Raw genomic sequence first — 21,534 nt, 5'->3', positions numbered from 1 at the left:
GTTTTTTTCATTATTAATGGTTGGTGCATTGTCAGGCTTGACCAGGAGATAAGGAGCATAGAGGAATCCATCTCAATTCTCTCATAGGAGGTCGTGCAAAGCAAGGAAATTGGAGGTTTAATGCACATTTCTTTGCAAGGGCTCAGCAACAATCCAGCCAAACACATTGGTCTGGATGACAGCTGTCAGGAAGGCACCATTGTTGCCTTGCAACAGTTTTCTGCACCAACTAGCGATTGGTATCTGACATGAAGCTCCTGAGCTACAACGTTATGCCTCCAGGGAGCAGCTGGATGAGCAGTGAGATACCACTCATGAGCAAATTGCAACACACAATGGACACACAGATGTAACCCATGATCTGCTCGCAATTCTACTGGATGAGGTGAGAGATGCCACACATGAGCAGATGGCCCTTTTAGTTGAGTATAGATATGGGACATGATCTTGTCTCCTGCTGGAAATGACATGCATCCCCCACCCACCTCTCCATCATGAGCAGAGTCCTGCTCAGAGTGCACAGAATGCTTAATCTGAGAAGAACAGTCAAGATAGTAGGGACAAGATGCCCGTGTTTCAAAATCAGTCAGCTGAGTAAGTTCTGGATCAGGATGATGTGGTGTGAGTTCTTGCAGATCAAGACCCCGTTGTCAACCCTGTCTCCTCATAAACTTCCACAGCCTTTCAGGCAGCACACTCACCAATGCCCCATGACTGAACAGTCAGCTACCCAGATTTCTCTTTCAGTTGGCTGGGGTGAGCAGTCTGAATCCAGCTCATATAGGGCAAAAACTCCTTGTAAGTCATCAAGGACATTTGTGTGGACTCAAAGTGAAAGAGAGCAATCAGCTGCTTCGACAGCCAGTTAGTTCTTGTCCAGAGAGGTGGCAAAGCAGAAGCTGGCACCACTGGCTTACGCTAAGCCAGTAATGGAGATCAGGCCTTCTATGAGAATACCTAGGTATAACCTGGTATAGGCACTGCAACAGACCTGTAAACCAATGGACATTTCAATTTAAAGTAACAAGTAAAGGAAATATGTACAAAATTAGACTATACATTTGATATCTTTATTTGCTAGATTGTTACTTAGAAATTGTGTGGCTGGGTGAAATGTACTTTTGCATACATCACTACACTCAAATATATTTATAAGCAATATTTTTGATCTGCATAATTAGTTCCATTTATAAACATTTTTAAAATTCCCAATTGACACAAAAATTACATGGCAACATTTCACTTTTGTTCCACTTTTATGATATGAAACTTTTACTTAATAGTTTATAAAAAAGCTATTTAACATCATTTGGAGGCTGTATGTTTAAACCCAGAAGACAGATACTGTCTCACTGTTGAACAATGCTCATTTCCTGAAGTAAATTTCATAATAGTTCAAAGCAGAAATTACCTTCAATAAAACTTGATGCCTTATTTTCCAGCTATTTCAGTGCTTTCATTGGTTCACATTCCTTCTTTCATTGCGAGGATTTGTGGCTGATAATTCAAAGTTGAACATTTCCAAAATTCATTACAATTTTCTTTAAGTAACTTTCTGCCTTCCATCTCAGTTTTAGATTTTGTCCCTTTCCTCTGTCCTCACTTTATCAAGATACAACACCACAATGTGGTCCTGGAGCTTCCCATCATGAATATTTACGTGTGACAGAAAAGAACACGCAAACTTACCGATTAAAAATATATTCTACACAAGTTAATGCATCTCCAATGGCACTGTAGAGAGGATATGTTTTTAAGATTATGTGCATCACTAATAAAGAAAGCTTATCCTTGGGAAGTGAAGCTTCTTGAACTGTTGCAGTCTATTGTTAGATAAGGAGTTTCAGGGCTGTGATTCAGTGACAACAAGTAAATAATGTACAAATCACAAAATGGCGTGTGCTTTAAAGGTGGTAGAGGTCCTTCTCGGTATTGGAATAGATGAGTTGGGAGGTGCTGTCAGAGAAATTTTGACACAGTGCTTGTGTGCATCCTGTGGAAAGTATATAATACAATCATGGTGTGTAAGAAGTGGAAGAAATGGATGTTAACTGTGGAAGATGGTTTGACTGAATAGCAAACTGTTCAGTCATGAATGGGACTGAGCTTCATAAACTTTGTTGCTGCTGCAGTCATCCAGATTAACACCACTATTTTAATATGACCTACTGATGATGGAAGTATGGAGAATCAGAAGTTGAGCCACTGCTTGCAGAATTATCCAGCTTCTGTTCTACTCTGATAGTTGTAGCTTTGATGGTTCTGAGGCATTTGTCATGGAGGAGATTGGTGATGCTAATATCAATGAACAGCATGAGGAGGTGGGACATGGTTGTTGGGATGGAGCTTGTGGCTCAAACTTTTACATGCCAATTATAACCCCATGCCTGAACACCGTTCAGATCTTGCTGCGTGCTGACAATAAAGATTGGACCAGGTCTTGGGAGACACCTCTTAGTAAACACAGATATCCATGATGAAATTTACCTGTTTGCTTCACTCTCTGACGAATTACAATCAGAATTGAATGCTGTCCATTATTCAGCAACATCCGTACTCCTGATCCAATTGTGAGGGGAAAGTCAATAATGAAGCAGTAGTACATGGGCAGGATTAGAATACGGAGGCGAAGGTCACTGATGAAGCCACTGGAAATCTTTGAGTCCAGGAAACTCTCCTGAGGAACTCCTCTGCATCATTGCACTGGGTTTGAGAGGATTGGGCTCCAAGTACTATAGCCATCTTCCTTTCATACTGGATATGATTCAGTCAAAGCCTTTAGATATGGCAAATAATCCATCATGGTAAACCATCATGCAAAATCTGTTAAGTACTGCGATATAAGTTTTGGTGCAACATGTTATCCAAGATGCAGAAGAGCCCAAATGACTAATCATATAGATACGCTTATTGTAAAGCAAATCCATTTATCTAGATGGACACTGGACATGGTCTCTATCACACAATTCTAAAAAAAATTGCAAGGAGCAGCAGCAACTACTTTAGTTGGCCTTTTTCAATCTCATGAAAGCCTTTGACTTCATCAATCAAAAGAGTGGAGCACATTTCTCAAATTTGGCTGCCCACAGAAGTTTGTCTCCATTTTATGTCTGCTCCATGACAGCATGCAGGCCACGATACAATGTTGGTGAACATCGGCATCAAACAAGACGTCATTACCCCAACAGTTTTCTCAATTTTTCTTGTTGCATGCTGTACTTCAGTTCTAACAGACTTCCTGAGGTGGAGTAACCTTCAAAACTGACAGAAAACTGTCAAAATAATGGTGACTGCACACGATAACATGGTCACCTTAATCTCAGTACACAGACAGCCCTTGCGTTTATGCATGCTTAGGGGCCTAACTCTAAGCCCTCATCGACTTGTTCAATGAAGCATAAGAGAGCCTTGCATTCTGCATCCCCTATTCAAAGGTTCTCTACCAACAAGCTTCTACTGCAATGCACTTTTCTGACAATAAAGATTCATGTTGTGGATCATATCTTGGGAGCCAGTTCTCAGTGAATGCAGATATTCATGATGAAATTCACCTTTGTCTTCAACATGCCAGCAGAGTTTTTGGTCAATTGAGGGAAAGGGTACCTGGGGATCAAGATCATGGATCTGACACAAAACACACGGTCAACAGCGTAGGAATGATCCCTGCCCTCCCATATGATTCTGAGACCTGAACTAGTTAGAGAAAGTACCTCATGGCTCTGGAAAGATGCAACCCAAGCTACCTCTGCAAAATCCTTCACACTCAGTGAAAGGATAAGGAAACCAATCCCAGAATGCCCTCCCAAGCCCACATATCTAGCAGTGACACCCTAGGTGCATTGAGTTGGCTAGGTTATGTTGTTTGCATGTCCAACACCAAATTTCTGAAACAAACAAGCCCTATCACAGTTAAAAATATATCAGGCAGTGCAAAAGATTAAAACCTCCTGGAAGAAATACATCCATGTTAACACTTGGTAATTTCTGGTTCATGACCAGTGTGGAGAAGGAGCACGTGGGGCGATATGGAGAACCGCAACTCCGTGCATGGGAGCACACAGAAGCCCTGAGTCAGCAGCAGGTGGGGCACAACACCTCAAAAACCACCCACTCTCGGGTCAGTCACCTTCTGTCTGATCTGTGGAAGAGTCTGTGGTTTCCACACCAGCCACCTCAGAAACCACAAATCAAGAGTGAAAGTAAATCAAGAGTGAAAGCAAATCACCCTCGGATCCCGAGGGACGGCCTGAGGAGAGGAAGCCCCAAGGAGTGAGCGGCGTCCTCTTGCTGCACTGATGCCGTCCAGCGGCGTCATCGGGTGACAGACACACAGGAAGCGGCGGCTACACCTGAGGGGGGGGGAAAGGGAGCTCGCCGAGTAGGCAGCGGCGGCAGAAGGAAGCATCATGCAGGAGGACAGTTCGCCGAAGCCCAGCAAGTCCGGTGAGTGAGAGTGCGAGGCGGCCAGTTTTGGGTCCCCTGGCGGTCACAGCACCGGAAGCAGCCGGGCGAGGCACGGCGAGCTCGCCGAAGTTTCTCGATTACCGGAGCGAGAGGTTGGGGCCTGACGATGAGGCCCGGGCCTGCGGAAGCCCCACCGTTGGGTTCATGACCAGAGAGATTCAGTCCCAGCCCTTCAATCACCGGAAACCCCGCCTTCGTTATTAGCAAACAAAGTTAATTTGTTCCGTTGGCTGTTTCACAAATTCGGATGAGGCTGGCCAACAAAGTTAAAGTGCGGTTCAGTGTTTTTCTGAACTGAAATGGAGCACGCATTGGGGTGTTAGGGCACTGAAGTTCTAACTTGTAAATCGTAATAATTTCGCTCTATTAAAGATGACCTTTGGCGACATGGTTGTATGTGGGACTTGAGCAAATAAGTGAGAATAAATCACATCTGCACCACTCAAGTGGGATTTCCAACTCCAACGATGATTAGGTAGAAGGCAGCGATTAGATTGTCTCATCACTTTCACTTGAAATTCATTTGTATTACCTGCATCAAATCCCTCCTCATCAATATCTTTGTGGCCAGAGCTAAACAGGATCAATCCCGTAAATATTGTGACTACGTCACATTAGAAACTCCAGATTTACTCTAGAAACTCCACCGTGGCTTCTGACGAAGTGCCCGGACCTGAAATCTTAACTCTGTTTCTCTTCCCATGAATGCTGCCTGACCTGTTTACAGCATCTTCTGCTTTGTTTTTAGAATTTGATTTTGATTATTTGCAGTTTTGATTTTCATTTTCTGTGACTTTAGATCAGATGACAGGCCCTTCATCCTGCATTGAGTGACTCACCTCTTGACTCTCCCAGGATTTACACCATCCACAAGGCATGAGTCAGGAGTGTGATGGAATATTCTCCACTTGCCTGTGCAGCTCCAGGTGCTCCAGAATGCAATGCATAGCCAGTTGATTGATATGTCATCCACCAGCTTAAGTATTCATTCCTGCTACATCCTACATATGATTAAATTGAAGTTAATGTTAATGGCTAGCTGGTGATCTCCATTCATTTCACATATAGTATGCTACCAGTGGGTTTTAATGCTGGAATCTGCAGAGATGAAAAAGTCAACATGAGGCAGTACACACTACAGGGGATTTGGGATCCTGCTGAACAATGAAAGCTACCATGTATTTCTGAAACCAAGAAAATTGTGAAACCTAAAAGTACCTCATGGATGACTGATTTGAGTTGCTAGAGCTGTTATGCTGTAATCCCTTTTACACTGTGATGGAGGACATAATGTGAAGGTAGGATTTTGTTTCCAAAGGAATTTGTGGTAGTCCATACTACTAACAGATGCATTAGACAGATAGGTGTGGAACATCCAGAAGGTTTTCCCCTCACGCTGGTTCCCTTTCTACCTGCATCAGGCTCAGCCTTGCTGCTGTGTCCGCTGAGACACTTCAAGCATGTTAGTCTTAGTTCCATAAGACCCCCATAGATGAGGTGGTAGAAGCAGATATGATAGCGACCTTTTAAGAGGCATTTTAATAGGCACACAGACAGGCAAAGAATAGAGAGGTATGGACCATGTGCAGGCAGATGGGATTGGTTTAGATTGTCATCATGGTCAGTGTAGATATGGTGGGTTGAAGGGCCTCGTCCTGCGCTATACCATTCTATGTTCCCATTGAAGTCTCCCTGCTTAGCGTGCTTTTTGTGTCCTTCCTACCCTCAGTGCTTCTTTTAAGTGGTGTTCTACACAGAGTATTGATTCATCGGTAGTAGGTAGTAATTTGCAGAAGGTTTTCTTACCTATATTTGACTTGATGGGGCATGTAGGCTCAAGGATCCAATTATAGTAAAATGTTAAAATGACAAAATTAAGGACACTGTATCTCATGCTCACAGCACTTGCAACAAGATAAATACATTTGTGACAAAAATGGAAGAAAACGGGTATGATCTAATTGCCATTACAGAAATGTAGCTGCAGGGTGACTGTAGTTGGGGACTAACTATTCTAGGGTATTCAACATTTAGGAAGTACAGGTAAGAAAGAAAGCACTATCAATAAGGGATGAGATCAATCAGTAGTGAGAAATAATCCTGGCTTACAGAGTATGGTGTAGAGGTAAAATTAATTTGGGTTGAGCTAAGAAATGGCAAAAGCAAAATTATCGAAAAGCCACCAAATTGTAATTTTGGATCTGACATAAATTGAGAAATTAGAAGCGTGTGTAACAGGGGTAAAGTAGTAATCATGGGAGACTTTAACCTACATATAGACTGGATACATGTCAAATTTGCTGTAATAACATGGAAGACAAATTTATGGAATGCATGCAAGAAGCTTTTCTACATCAATATGTTGAGGAACCAACTAGGAAAGAGGCTATTTTACTATTCGTATTGTGCAATGAGGTAGGGTTAATTGATAATCCAGTTGTCAAGGTGCCTCTGGGAAAGAGTGACTATGACTTGATAGATTTTACATTGCGTTTGAAAGTATTATTGTTCAATACAAAACTAGCGCCTTGAGACTAAACAATAGAGGTATGGGAGGAGAGTTGGCTGTGGTCGATTGGGGAATATATTGGAAGGTATGACAGTGAGCAGGTAATGGTTGGCATTTTAAAAACTATATAATTTGCAAAAATAATTTACAAAAATAACTTTTGTACCTTAAAGGAAAAGTTATTCATCCATGGCTGACAAGAAAAATCAAATCAAAGGAAGAGGCTTCTAAGATTGCCAAAAATAGCAGTAGGCTTGAGGACTGGGAGCATTTTAGAACTCGGCAAAGGAGAACCAAGAAGTTGATTTTTTTTTTAAAAAGGCAATATAGAAAATGAGAATAGACAAAAGAAAAACTTAAAATAAAACAAACTGGAATAGCTTTTGTAGGTATGTGAAAAGGAAAAGCCTAATGAGGACAAGTGTGGGCCTCTTTCCGACAAGCAAAAGAATTTATAATCAGGAATAAGAAAATGACAGGAGAATTAAACTATTATTTTGTCTGTTTTTACGGAAGAAGGCACATAAGGCCTACCAGGTATATTAGAGAATAAAGGGTCTTGAGAGAATGAGGAACTGAAGAAAAGAAGTACAGATGACCCCTGTGTTAAGGCTGTTTGGGTAATGGAAATTTGCCCTTACAGAATTCATAAATCACTATCTTAAAATTTCAAAAACAATAAAATTCACTATCACAGAATTTATGTGAAAAAAAGTAAATAAATAAACTTTTTTTAACGCATTTCTTAACACGTCCAGCTTAGTACTTGGGAAAATCATGATACGGACCATTTTCTAGGAACCCAACCCCCGTCCCCATAACGTGGGGTCACCTGTATTGTTTAAAAAATAGTATTGGAGATATTGGGAGCTTAAAGGCCAATAAATCTAAGAATCCAATGACCTACACCACAGAGTTTTGAAAGAGATGACTTTAGAGATAGTGGGTCCTCTGGTTATCATCTTACAAAGTTCTATAGATTCTGGAGTTGGTCTGGTAGATTGGAGGATAGTAAATGTGTTCCATGATTTAAGGAGGGAGAGGGAAAATAGGGAACTACTGAACTGTGAGCTAAACATCAGTGATAGGGAAAGTACTTGAATCTATAATGAAAGATGTGATAGCAGAAAACATTGGGAAAAATATTATAGGATTGGGCAAGTTCAGTGTGGATACATGAAAGAAAAACCATGTTTGACTAATCTGCTGGAGTTTTTTTTGAGGATGTGACCAGTAGAATAGATAAAGGGAAACCAGTGGATGTAATGTATTTGGATTTTTGGAGGTGCCACACAGGAGGTTGGTTAACAAGATTGGAGCAGATGGAATTGGGATAATAGACTGACATGGATTGAGAATTGGGTACCAGACAGAAAGCAAAGAGTGGGAATAAAGGGATCGTTCTCAGGTTGAGATATTTTAGGGGTTGGTGCTTGAGTCCCAACTGTGGTCGCTGAGGGGTCCAAACGTCATATCTCCAAATTTGGTGACAATACTAAACTAGATGGCATTGTGAGAGATGAAGAAGGTTTATTAGCATTGACATATATTGTGAAATTTGTTTTTTGCAGCAGCAGTACAGTGCAAGACATAAAGACATAAAAATTACTGTAAGTTACAAAAATAAATAAATAGTGGAAAAGAGGAATAACAAAGTAGTGTTCATGGGTTCATGGACTGTTCAGAAATCTGATGGCAGAGGGGAAGAAACTGTTCCTGAAACATTTAGTGTGGGTCTTCAGGCTTCTGTACTTCCTCCCCAATGGTAGTAACGTGAAGAGGGCATGTCCCAGGTGGTGAGGGTCCTTAATGATGGATGCCACCTTCTTAAGGCACTGCCTCTTGAAGATGTCCTCGATGGCAGGGAGGGTTGTGCCCATGATTGAGCTAGCTGAGTCTACAACCCTCTGCAGCCTCTTTCCATCCTGCACATTGGAGCCTCTATACCAAGCTGTGATGCAACCAGTCAGGATGCTCTCCACCATACATCTATAGAAATTTGCAAGAGTCTTTGGTGACATACCAAATCTCCTCAAACTCCTAATGAAGTAGAGCTGCTGCTTCAAGAAGATATAGATAAGTTGAATGAGTGGCTGATATCATAGAATATAATGTGGAAAAGTATGAAATCATTCACTATGGTGCACATAACAAAAAACAGAGTATGTGATAAATGGAGATAAATTGGGTGGTGTTAAAGGGACCTAAGTGTGCTTATGCACAAGTCACTGAATGCCAACATGCAGGTGCAGCAGCTCCTTAGGCAGGTAAGTTGTATGTTTTCCTTTATTATGAGAGGATTTGAATACAGGAGTAAGGAAGTCTTATTGAAATTGTACTGGGCCCTGATGAGACTGCACCTAGGGAATTGTGTACCGTTTTGATTTCCTTACCTAAGGATTACCTGCCTTAGAAGGACTGCCATATGTGGAGAGACTGAATGGATTAGGACTGTATTCTCTAGACTTTAGAAGAATGAGAGGAGATGTTATTGAAACTAACAAAATTCCTTAAAGGCTTGAAAGGCTGGAGGCAGGAAAGATGTTTCCACTGACTGAAGATGGAGGACCAAGGAATACAATTTAAGAATAATGGGTAGGCCATTTAGGACTGAGGTGAGGAGTAACTTCTCACTCAGAGGGTGATGAAGTTTTGGAATTCTCTACCCTGGAGAGTTGTGGAGATTCAGTCATTGTGTTCATTCAAAACAGAGGATTGACTTCTGGACATTAAGCCAATCAAGGATAAGGGGATAGTGCTGGAAAATGGCACTCAGATAGAAGATCAACCATAATAATGACTGGTGGAGCTGGGTCAAATGGCATATGTTCTTATGCCAGGTAGAATTTCGGGACCTTGCATCCATTGGCGGGGATAATCATTGCAACTGTTTTTTTTATGTTTTGGAGAACTTCTGGTGCAGAGTCATTGGTCTGGGTTTTTTTAATAAATGTTTTGTGTTTTCTTGCAACAGAGTAGGAGACCATTTGGTCTAAAGATTCTATATGGGTTCTCAGAGCAATACTGCCAAATGCATTTCCCCATTTATTCCCTTGAAACCTATTCTATCTCACATGCCGATCAAGATCTCCCCCTGCCCCCTCACTGATTTCCCAACTGACAATAGAGATAATTTACAGGAGCCAATTAAACTACTACCAACATGAGGACTGGGGGAAAACCAGCACGGTCACATGCAAACTTGACACAGACAGACCCACATGTCAGGATCGAATTTGCAATGCTGGAGCTGAGAGGCAGCAGCAGTAACTGCTGCACTACTGTGCTGCTCACGTCTATGGATGTTGCATGACTTGCTAAGCATTTCTGGTATTTATATTTCAGATTTCCAGCATCTGCAGTTTTTTGCCTTTAGATTAATGTTATAAGAATGTGTTTCACAAATCTTTGTCATTTCCCTTTTTCAGTCTTACTGAATAAATCAATTAATTGCCCCTTCTGTTCTTTATTGACAAAAATATGTACCGTATTATCATTATCTCTCTTTCAGTAATTGTCTAATGTAGTGGTGGAAGTTTGGATGTCTTGTGACACATATGGCAGTGCTACTAGTTTCTGCTTAGAGATAAGTAGCTTTGTCATGACCAGTAACAAATCAGATTACTAGAAGCAAACGATCTATTTTTTGATGTAGATTGGAGAGTTTGTAAGTAATTAATATTACAGAAAATGATACATAAATCGGACATCTTTGTTATCCCTGGTTTCAATTGGCAGTACTCTCTTCGATTATTAAGGTTCTAAGCACTAACATTATTTCCCTAAAGCTCTTTGTCTGTTTGGTTAGAACATAAAAATTATTCTCTGAGTCATTAAGCTAACAAAAGACATATTATGATTCCAATCCAGTGACCAATGGTAAAAAAAATTACAGTTCTCTGATTAAGATAGGATATACGTATTCCTCAACCCCACCCCACTATTCCTGAGTGATCAGCAGTCTTGTTGATATTCACTGTTTAGGTTAACAAATGTGTCAACTATCTGATCCCTATTGGTGCTGGTAGAACGTGTCTCTGAATGAAAGCAAGAATGATTATTTTTGAAAAGTATTCTTAAGATGTTCTTGTATTTGTTTAAATTTGAATCTGTGAGATAAACATGTTTTCCTTTTGCTGATTATTGCATGTAGATTTTAAAATGCATGAAACCAGCTTTAGTTTGGAAATCTGTTTAGTTACATTTGGTTAAATACGTGACAATTTTATTCAATGTGATGAAGAAATAGATCAAATTGTCTTTCTTGTTCATTTATGTTTCATCTCACTGAATTCTTTTAAACCTTGGTTTGTAGGTTTTATTCTTCCAATCAACCCCCTCTTGCATGAATTGCCTAGCTATCAGACTTTGGTTAGAGGGTCTCACAGTGTTTCAGCCACAACCAGACGGAGAAGTAGTTACTTCAGGTCTTCACTGAAGAGAAGAGATTCATTGAGAGATGAAGTTGAACAAACCAGCAGACCATTGCGAGAATTTCCCATTAGTATTCAAGAGAAGAAGAAAATCAGGTTGGTCAATAGACTGTACTGTAGGATGGAAGATCATTATTTATGAATATTAATGTAGTGCAAATGAATTAGTGGACATGCATAGTGCAGTTGATCATAATAGTCTGAAACTGATGATGTGCAGTTTATTCTTTAATTTTTTTATATGTTCCCAGATCTCTTGCAGCAGTTTTGAAATAGGTGGTATTCAGAAGAAATAAATAAATAGTTTTCCACAAGGGCAGCTTTGATAAACAATCCTAAATTTGTTTTGGATGATGTTGATTTAAGCTTCAGCCAAGATAAAAGGAAAACTCCCACTTCTATTTTGAATAACGTCAATGGTCTATTATAGCCACTGGAACAGACATTTGTAAAATGACACTGATGTAGTAGATATCCAGGATTAAAGATTGAAAACAGGAATTGTTATATTAATAGGAAGGCACCAGAGTACCAATTGTGGCATAAAAGAACAAATATCTGTAAGTACGTCAGAAGTGTAATATGGGAAAAAGATGAAGTCATGAATAAAATGTAGAAATTAATATATGTGATCACTCTGAGACCTCAGAGGAAATTATCTGCACTGGGAAGAGATTCTTGATGATTAAGAATAACAAAGGTTATGCTTTTTATATATATATATATTATATATATATATTATATATATATATATATATATATGTATGTAAATATTATATATCAACTGTTTTAATTACCTAAATGTGAATTTAATCAATTAACTCTGGCTGTCTACTGGAATTCTGCTTTTGCACAGTAAATTTAATTGATAGGGTAGTTATTTTAGTTGGTAAAAATCACTACAAGAAAAAGAAAGGAATCTAAGTAATCCCAGTTTGTTAATGACCAAACTTTATTTTTAATTGGTTCTCATTCTATTTATGTGTTTTATACTTATAACAATTGCTGGCCTTTCCATGGAATTTTATTCAATCAAATGTAGTGACTTCCATATTACAATATTCAAAATTGCAGGCTAAACCATAATAATTTGTTAACCTCTAGCAAGGGTAATTAAGAAAGCTTATGGGATGTTAGCATTCATAAGTCAGGGGATCAAGTTTAAGAGCCGCAAGGTAATGATGCAGCTCTACAAAACTCTGGTTAGACCACACTTAGAGTACTTTGTCCAGTTCTGGTCGCCTCATTATAGGAAGGATGTGGAAGCGTTGGAAAGGGTGCAGAGGAGATTTACCAGGATGCTGCCTGGTTTAGAGAGTATGCATTATGAGGAGAGACTAAAGGAGCTAGGGCTTTACTCTTTGGAGAGAAGGAGGATGAGAGGAGACATGATAGAGGTGTTCAAAATATTAAGAGGAATAGCTAGAGTAGACAACCAGCGCCTCTTTCCCAGGGCACCAATGCTCAATACAAGAGGGCATGGCTTTAAAGTAATGGGTGGGAAGTTCAAGGGAGATATCAGAGGAAGGTTTTTTACCTAGAGAGTGGTTGCGGCATGGAATGCGCTGCCTGGGGTGGTGGTGGAGGCAGGTACATTGGTCAAATTCAAGACATTGCTAGATAAGCATATGGAGGAATTTAAAATAGAGGGATATATGGGAGGAAGGGGTTAGATAGTCTTAGGCGAGGTTTAAAGGTCGGCACAACATTGTGGGCTGAAGGGCCTGTATTGTGCTGTATTGTTCTATGATTCTATGAATTAGGTGTTTTGCCCCAAGCACTACTTGTTTCTGTGCTCTCTTACATTTCTGTATTTTTCTTTTATGAACCTGTGCTTCCTTATCTCCTGCCAGTCTTGTGCTTCTCCTTCCTTACTGGACTTCTGCCATCTGCTGCTGCTTGTTCTTCTTGGACAGTGTGATGTGTGTCCATAATATGCATTCTTGGTAAGTATACCACCATAAGTGTAAACAGTTGGTGGTATTCTCATCTGAGTCAGAAGGCTTTAGGTTCAAGTCTCGCTCTAGAGACTTGTGCAGAAAAATGAAAACTGACACTCCAGTACCATATTGGTAAAGATGTTGTCTTTTAGATGAGAACATAAGACCATTAAAAAAAATAGGAGCAGGAGTAGGCCATTCGGCTCCTGAAGCCTGCCCCATCATTCAGTATGATCATGGCTGATCTGCCATGGTCCTATCTCTTTTGTGCCAGTTTCCCATAGCCCTCAATTCCCCGATCTTTCAAAAAAAAACTCTACTTCTTTAAAAACCCCTAATAATCTAACCTCCACAACTTTCTGGATGGAGAATTCCAGAGATTCATCACCCTATGTCAAGAGTTCCTACACACCTCAGTTTTAAATGACTGCCCCCTAATCTTTAACTATGTCCCATGTTTGAGATTCTCCCATGAGTGGAAACATCTCAATGTCAACCCTGTCATGCTCTAAAGGATCTCGTATATTTCAATAAGATAACCCCTCATTCCTCTAATATGTGAGGAATATAGATTAAGGTGTATTTTATCTCTCAAGTGGACGTAAGAGGTTCCATGGCAGTATTTTGAAATAAAATGGAATTATTCCAGTGCCCAGCTAATATATAATACCTCAATCAATATTACTAAGGCTATCTGGTCATTGTCATATTGCCATTTCTGGGAGCTTACTGTGTCCAAATTGGATACTATATTTCAGACATTACAGCAGATGACTACACTTCAAAAATAATTTGTTGGCTCTCAAGTGCCTTGCGAAGGTTCCAAGGTGCCATATAAATGAAAGTCTTCTCTTTCATATACTGTTTGCCATGACCTCAACGTTCTGAATGTTCTGCCCGGGAAGAGGAATTTTCTTGCCTGTCACAAGATTGAAGTAATCCATCACGCTGGATTTCCCTCTTTCTCACGCATTGCCTGTTTGTAGTCAACACTGCATTTTTGTTTTGCCATTTAATCCATACTTCAGTTCCTCAGCCTTTTAAGTCTTTGTGCCTTTTGCAAATCTTCATTTGAATTCTTTCTTGATCATCCATGCTTTTTCAACCTCCTCGCCTACTACTGTTATATATTTTTCTTGAAATTGGAACAAGATGTCACATTTTCTTTTATCTTTTGTATTGACCTTCATGGTACAACACATAGTTATGTTACGTTTTGATTATTTGCGTCAGTTTCTGGTATGAGGCAAGCATGTTCCTTAGCATGTTGGAATTGCTTTTTTTTAATATCTTCAGCATAAAATTCTCAAATTTTTGGCTAACATGAATCTTAAAGTATAAACCATGAAGAGCATGGGATTAGGCTGCAAGAGGACACAAGGCTGACAGAATGGACAAATATAGTTTAATACTGAGAAGTGTGAAGTAAGCTAAAACAGAAAATGCTCGGAAAACTAAGCAGTTCAAGCAGCATCTACAGAGTAGGAAATAAAGTTAATGTTTCAAGTCAAAGACCTTCATCAGAACTGGGAAAGAGAGTAAACAAGTTAATTTTAAATTGCAGAGAAGATGGGAAGAGAAGAATAGGTAAAAACAAAAATCTCTGACAGGATGAGACCATAGTTGTTGTACAAATAACTTGTGTAGGTCATCTGGTTAATGGGACAGCTATATAGAGAGAAAATTAACAAAACTATGAAATCATGGCAATTAGAATGTTGCATGTATTAACATATTTCTGCTTTTAACTTTAGTTTTTGTTTGCATTAACTGTTTTATTAGAGATAGACAAGATTATCAAACATACACGCCCACAAGTCAGAGCATTATATTTAAAAAAATGAAATGGAGACGGCTTGCTCAAGGATTTAAGGAGCATATGTCTAGCCTTTATCTTTGGAAAAAAGATATCCATGATATAGAAGGTGAGGAAATTGAAATTACCATACTCCTAAGCAATTAAGCCAGAATCCCTCAAGTCATTAAAATGTGGATTTGCTTCAGTGTACGTTGTTATCTTGTAGTATTATATGTATTGGTTTATTATTGTCACTTGTACCGAGGCATACTGTTTGTATAGATCAATTCATTACACAGTGCATTGAGGTAGTACGGGGTAAAACATTGGGTGTGTTTTAGCAGTACACATGCAAATTAGTTGTTTATTTGGATTGGGCTGAATCATGCCATGCCGGAACTTGGCTTCAAGTCAGGAATGCACTTGTGCCAGTAATGCAATTTCTGTATCAGGCACAGATGGAAAGATGTCATTCCCTATGGGATGCTTCTTTGAAATGTAATCCAAAGAATTAGGTCATATTGTTTTGAGCTGCATTTTCTCTGGCCACCATCAGGACTGCCGTAAAGAGCTGTGATTGCAAAAAGAATGATGCTGTTTATTATTTGAACAAAACCATGTTGGAAAAATATTACTGAAAGCCATTAACTTGTGAAACTAACAGTTGTGAATTTGCCCACCTGCTTGTGTGAGATCATCCTCTTTGGGAAGCAATGAACTGTTCATGAGCAGAGAAGTTAGACCTGTGTTCATATCTCACTAAAAGCAAGTACACAGGTTCAAAGGACAATGGAAAGGTAAAATGGAAATTGAAATTGTCCGAAGAAGCAAGTTATATTTCACTTATATAAAGCTCCAGTTAGATTGCATCAGGAGACGTATGCTTATTGTAGGGCATTATATCCCATGAAAGATATGCAGGCCTTAGCCATGCAGATTCACTAGAATAATCCTGCAGGTCAAAGGGTTTATTTGTAAGATGGAGGTTGTATTGTACTGAGAGCTTGAAAGCTCCTACTAAAGTACTAGTTCAAATAAAAATTTAAAATCTGGAATTGATAGGCTTTTGTTAGTTTGTGGGATTAAGCAATATGAACCAAGTTGGGTAAATGGACTATAGTTACAATCAAATAGCAGAAAAGGCTTGATGTTATCTGTTCTTATTCCAGATGTTGCTAACTGGTTCTACAGTTTTTTTAAATTTTTCTTTTTGTCTTTCAGGCAAATTTGGCACTGGAATCCAGTCTTATTTCTCCTTTCTCCGTTTTCTGGTTCTGTTGAATTTTGTGATTTTTCTGTTAATGTTTACTTTTATTATCCTTCCAATGATTGTTTCAGTGTACGGAGTTGTTAACATCACAAGCACCCAAGTTTCCTCTTCTGGCATAGGTAATTAATGAACATTAAACTTAAGGAATGCAGATTTTATTTTTGGGATATTAATATTTGATCATTGTGTTTACATGATTCTTCCAATCAAACTCAACTAATGTGATTGATTATTACAGGGTGTTGCATTTACATATTAGAATGGAGTTATGAAAGATTGTTGTTAGTCAAGCGATCATCTAGCATATATTTCAATCTTAAGGTATAGTTAATATAGTGCTGGCATCCCATAGTAAAGGAAACTCAAGTAGGATCAGGAAAATGGATGGTCTTGGGATACGTACCCACTTCATTTTATGTACTCTTCTGTTGTAGACCATGTCTTATTTATTTTTGTTGCCAGTAGCTGCTTTGCACAGAGTCAGCAGAAAAACCTGTTTTTGTCTGAAGTCTTCTGGGATGTTTGTTGCATTGGTTATTATACATTGGTTGCAATTCCATAAGGGGCAAGTGGAATACACTATTTGAAGCTAATTAGCACTGATTGAATACCCGCCTATATGCTTAAAGTGAAGGTACTCAAAGCTTCTTATAGGTCAATCCAAAACTTTTGGAAGCTTCCTGAAAGTTATGGCTGAACAGGGAAGACAGTAGCCATTCCAACTCTGGATGCCTTTGTCAATGAGGAAGAGAAAAATCAACCATGCTGATGAGCCTGGGAAGGCATCCAGGTTCATTATGGAATGTGAGTGAGAAGTAGTTGCATTTGAGGTCAGTGGCACCAAATGAACAGGCAGGATGTCAGAATATTGTCATAAAATGTTTAATGGTCTTGTGTGCATTATCAAGATCACTAAAGATATTGGTAAATCCAAACTCCCAACATCTGCATCAGTACCCTCAACCCACAAAGAGGGTGTATGATGCATAACAGGTGGTAAGAAGCAAAGTGGAATTTATTAGAAACAAAGGTGATTTATGCTTGGAGTCACAGGTAAGACTACAATACTTAATGAGCACTTTATATTGACGTTTATCAAGGACGAGCATGCTGACAAGGTAAAAGTAGAAGCAGAATGGCAAAAGTAGTAGATGGGGTCAAAATTGATAGATGGGAAAGCACCCTCGTGGATCTTGCTTGACTGCTTTTACGGAAGGAATAGGAGATGAAGTTCCTTCACCTTAATGAGAGGGTTCCCGTCATCACAGGTACATAGCATCATGCAAGCAGTATTCGCAAGAAAAATGTAAACTAAACATAAATTAAGCACAATTTTTACAAGAGACTTCATTTTCCATATTGTGTTTTCCAGTAGGTTGCAAGTAGGATCTGTGTTTCCAGAATTTTCTTGTAGTGTTGATATCTTAGCTCATCAACCCCTCCTCTTTGTAACATGGCAAAATGGCTTTGCCTCTGTCTTTCTGTCTGTCTCTTCTTTTCTGAAGACCCATTGGGCCTGTTACCATAGCTTTATCACTGCTACAGAAAGATATCCTATATATAACAGTAATATCAGAAACATGTCGTGCCTTCTGGAAAACTGCCACAATAGAATTTTCTTGAACCTATTGACCTTCTACTGAAACCTGACAAATCTGTAAGACACTGAGGATTCTTACATTGAGGATTGCCTGTTTGTGTGTAGTTCTTCTGCAGCAAAAATCAATTGTTCCCAGTTGAACTTAAAACGTGGCATTAACAGGGTTGTCACGGCTCAATTTGACAATCTTAAATGTAGATTGATGTGGCAACTGCTCATTCTGCTTATTTCAGATACATGTGCACAATGTGCACACTTCCAATTTACAGAGTTGCAAACTAAATATTTGCAATTGTGATTTGCATTCAAAATTGAGAGTAGATTAGCACCCATAGCCCTGAAGTAAGGAACAATGTTATGGCTAATGTACCTAATGCATTTTTCTTCTTTTTCTCTCATGTCTTGTGTTGAGATAGAATTTTGAAAGGATTCAGAGTACGCTCTTTGTAGATCTTCCTTACAGACTTTCTCCAATCATTGTGTTAATTTCTGTGAAGCTGCAAATGACAGAATAATTACCATGTATGAAATCTGGGATTTGAATGACTATCTCAATTGCAAAGCATTCTTCTTATTGTTCTCATTTCTGTTTCCCGATTTCCTGAAAAAAAAGTTAAATATACATTGTGGCACAATAAAATACATTTCTTGGGTTCATTCACTTGTTGAGTTTGTTAAATTTATATACCCCTCTTCCATGAGGATGAAACTTGCATATGCTCTCACTTTGACTGACAGCCTCATCTATGATGAGAAAATAGGAAAATATTTCTAAAGGGGATCTTCTTTATCAAATGCTTTTTTTTTTGGTGCTCTAGTGTCTTCTGTGATTTTTGTTCTTCAGCTTAAAATCTTCAGTTGTATTTTTTTCCCATTTTATAGCTGAAGAATGTACCGAGTATGGAGACTCTAACCCAGGGCTTATCTTCTTCTATAGCCACATGATTAATCTTCTCTCAGGAACAGTAAGTACATTTGGCAATTGATGAAATTTAGCAATATCATTCATATAATTCCTATGAAAACTTACTTAATTTCCTTCCTCACTGCTCCCTTCATAAGTAAAATTTACAGCAAATTATTTTGCTTGAAACTTTAGTAATAGCCTGGATTAATGTAGAATTAAAGTAAGGCTATCAGTGCACGTAGTTATATAGGAGTAAATTAGATAGCTACTTCTGGCAACCACATTTAGACAATTATTTACAGAAAGCAGGAATTTTCTGTCTGAGTTTCCCTCCATCTGCAAAAGTTTTGCTACAACAGTATCTTGCTGAGAGGATTGGCATTGAAACCAATAGAAAGGAAGGCAATAGTGCTTCTTCTCCAGTAGATACCCATTAACCCTATCAGAAAAGTACACTGCGTTATCCTTTCAAATGCAAGAGAATTTTTAACATTGGGCCAAGTCTCATTTATTGCTATAAGTCCCTTTGGCAAAGAAAATTTGCTAATAAAAGCAAGAAATTAATTTCTTCAGATTTAAGTTGTTGTTGGAGATTCAGAAAAAATGTTGAACTATGGTTTCTTTTCTAGCTCTGTTAATCCCATTTTTCGTTCTTTCGTTCTTTCTTCTTTATATCTTAACTGTCCTAACATGCATTTCCCCTGCTTTAAACCCTGGTTTAGAAATTCAGTTCTAAAACACTATTTTTCTGTGTTTTGACACTGAAAAATAAGTTTTCCTGAAATGAAACCTGACAACAACCATTTCCAGGTTATCTCATACCACTCTGGAAATTTGACAGGGATGTCCTGGCAGAGTCATCCTTGCTTGAGAGATGTATTTTCTACATCTGTCATGCATGAAATTATTTCATTCCCTAAGCAACATTCCTTTTGTAACATTTCAGAGGAACTTGGTTCAAGTTTCCCTAGAGCACCTTAATGGGATACCGTATTTTATGCAGAGCTGAAATGGGCCTCCTGTAATGTTAGTGTTTTATTTAACTTTGATCCTTTGGCTAACCATGTTGCTAAACTCCCTGCTCCCTCCCTCAAGGTCCAACCCTTAATCCCCGAATGTTGAAAACATCCCTCCATGAGACTAATTTTCCTGATCTTCTGAGAGGGGGCCCCTGATGGTCAGGGTCACCACTACATTTCCTTGGCAACTGGACGTATGTTGCATATACTGGAGTTTCTAGGCAGGGATATTTCGGTCAGAATTTCTCAAGGGAATGCATTGTTAATTGATTTGTTCCCAGATCCTTAATAATGGGCACCGTCTATTTCATTTGTAATCACTGCAAATCACCAAGCCAAAGCTCAGCCAGGAAAAGTCTGTGGGTAAATGTAAGTGCAATAAATTGTGAATGTCACTTATTCTCCACTGACCACAAAATCCAAGTCAGTGATTACAGTGAACAACAAAATAACTACAATTTTAATAACAACTTATCTTTGCATGGATATCATGGAGTTACCCTGAACAAAAAATTTAATATTGCTCTAGTTTACATGCATTCAGGTACATGTCCTTTTTGTCTTCTATCTTTTCATGATTTAAATATAATTATTCTGAAATAACTGCATGTTTATCTTTGCAACTTTTTTTTGGAAACTGTTGCAAGAAATTATGATCTGACTTCAAAGGAACTCGTTGCCGAGATCTTGCAATTGACCTGCCAAGGATTTGACCTGTTCCTATTGTCAGTTATTGTTGCGTGTCGCTTCAAAGAAATCTTGACACTTAGCAACAGTGATATCGAACAGACTGAGCAGCCATTTGCATGGAAAAATTCTCACAGATAGCAAATAAAGTAGAAATATAGTTTTTAACTTTATTAATTTTGCAAGAGTGAAATGAAGGTATTAAAGTACATGAGATTTTAAGAGGGAAGTTTAAATATGGTAAACAAGCCTTTGAAACAAAAAAGATTAATTTATTTTAAAAGGTGTGGAAATCTGAAATACTTACTTGAGCAAGTACAACCCGCACACAAAATTAGGATTTTAAAGCCAGAACCATAGTTTTTATGGCATTCAAAGCTCAATTAACAAACTGTCACACATAATGAAATGATAATTAATGTTTCAGGTGCTTTTTATGTGGAATTATTTTGTAAATACATGAAAAATCAAGTAAATTTACTGATGTTGTAGTTTCCCTGGAAATGGTTATAAAACAGCACACCTGCTGGAGAGTAACTTCTAATCTTCTGTACTTAATTGTACTTGCTCATATTCCAGAAGTTGCTGTTGAATTTTCTCTGTTATAACCAATATGCTACGCCCAGTGTGGATCTAGAAAAAAGTTGCTCCAACCTCAGCAGTGTATTTTTTTCCATGGCAAAGTCTTCTATGCTTAAATTCTGTTTTATGGTTAGACAGGGTGTGCTGTGGCAGGGCAAGCCCTGGTGATGAAAATACTGCCTTTCCAAACTATCAGAGCTTTCAAAATACTTTAAAAGTTTTGGGATGTTCAAAAACATCCCAAAAATATTAACATTTAATCCAATTGTTAAGTTTTAAAATGTATGAAAACTTTATAGAAATAGCACTTAAATAATTAATGAAA

General features: G+C 38.6%; 1 protein-coding gene across 1 annotated transcript in view; it reads left to right on the top strand.

Annotated features, from left to right (window-relative positions):
* Window positions 1-1,226: 1,226 nt before the first annotated feature.
* Window positions 1,227-21,534, top strand: part of LOC127573488 (transmembrane channel-like protein 7) — a 50,793-nt gene continuing 30,485 nt past the window's right edge. The window contains exons 1-5 of the mRNA XM_052021762.1: window positions 1,227-4,443; window positions 11,289-11,502; window positions 15,129-15,271; window positions 16,366-16,533; window positions 18,897-18,979. Coding sequence (XP_051877722.1) covers window positions 4,407-4,443; window positions 11,289-11,502; window positions 15,129-15,271; window positions 16,366-16,533; window positions 18,897-18,979 — 645 coding nt within the window. The 5' untranslated portion in view covers window positions 1,227-4,406. The remainder of the gene's footprint in view (window positions 4,444-11,288; window positions 11,503-15,128; window positions 15,272-16,365; window positions 16,534-18,896; window positions 18,980-21,534) is intronic.

The sequence above is a fragment of the Pristis pectinata genome, chromosome 8, assembly GCF_009764475.1.
Source record: "Pristis pectinata isolate sPriPec2 chromosome 8, sPriPec2.1.pri, whole genome shotgun sequence".
NCBI lineage: Eukaryota > Metazoa > Chordata > Chondrichthyes > Rhinopristiformes > Pristidae > Pristis > Pristis pectinata.
This window is presented reverse-complemented; position numbering and strand designations above follow the sequence as displayed.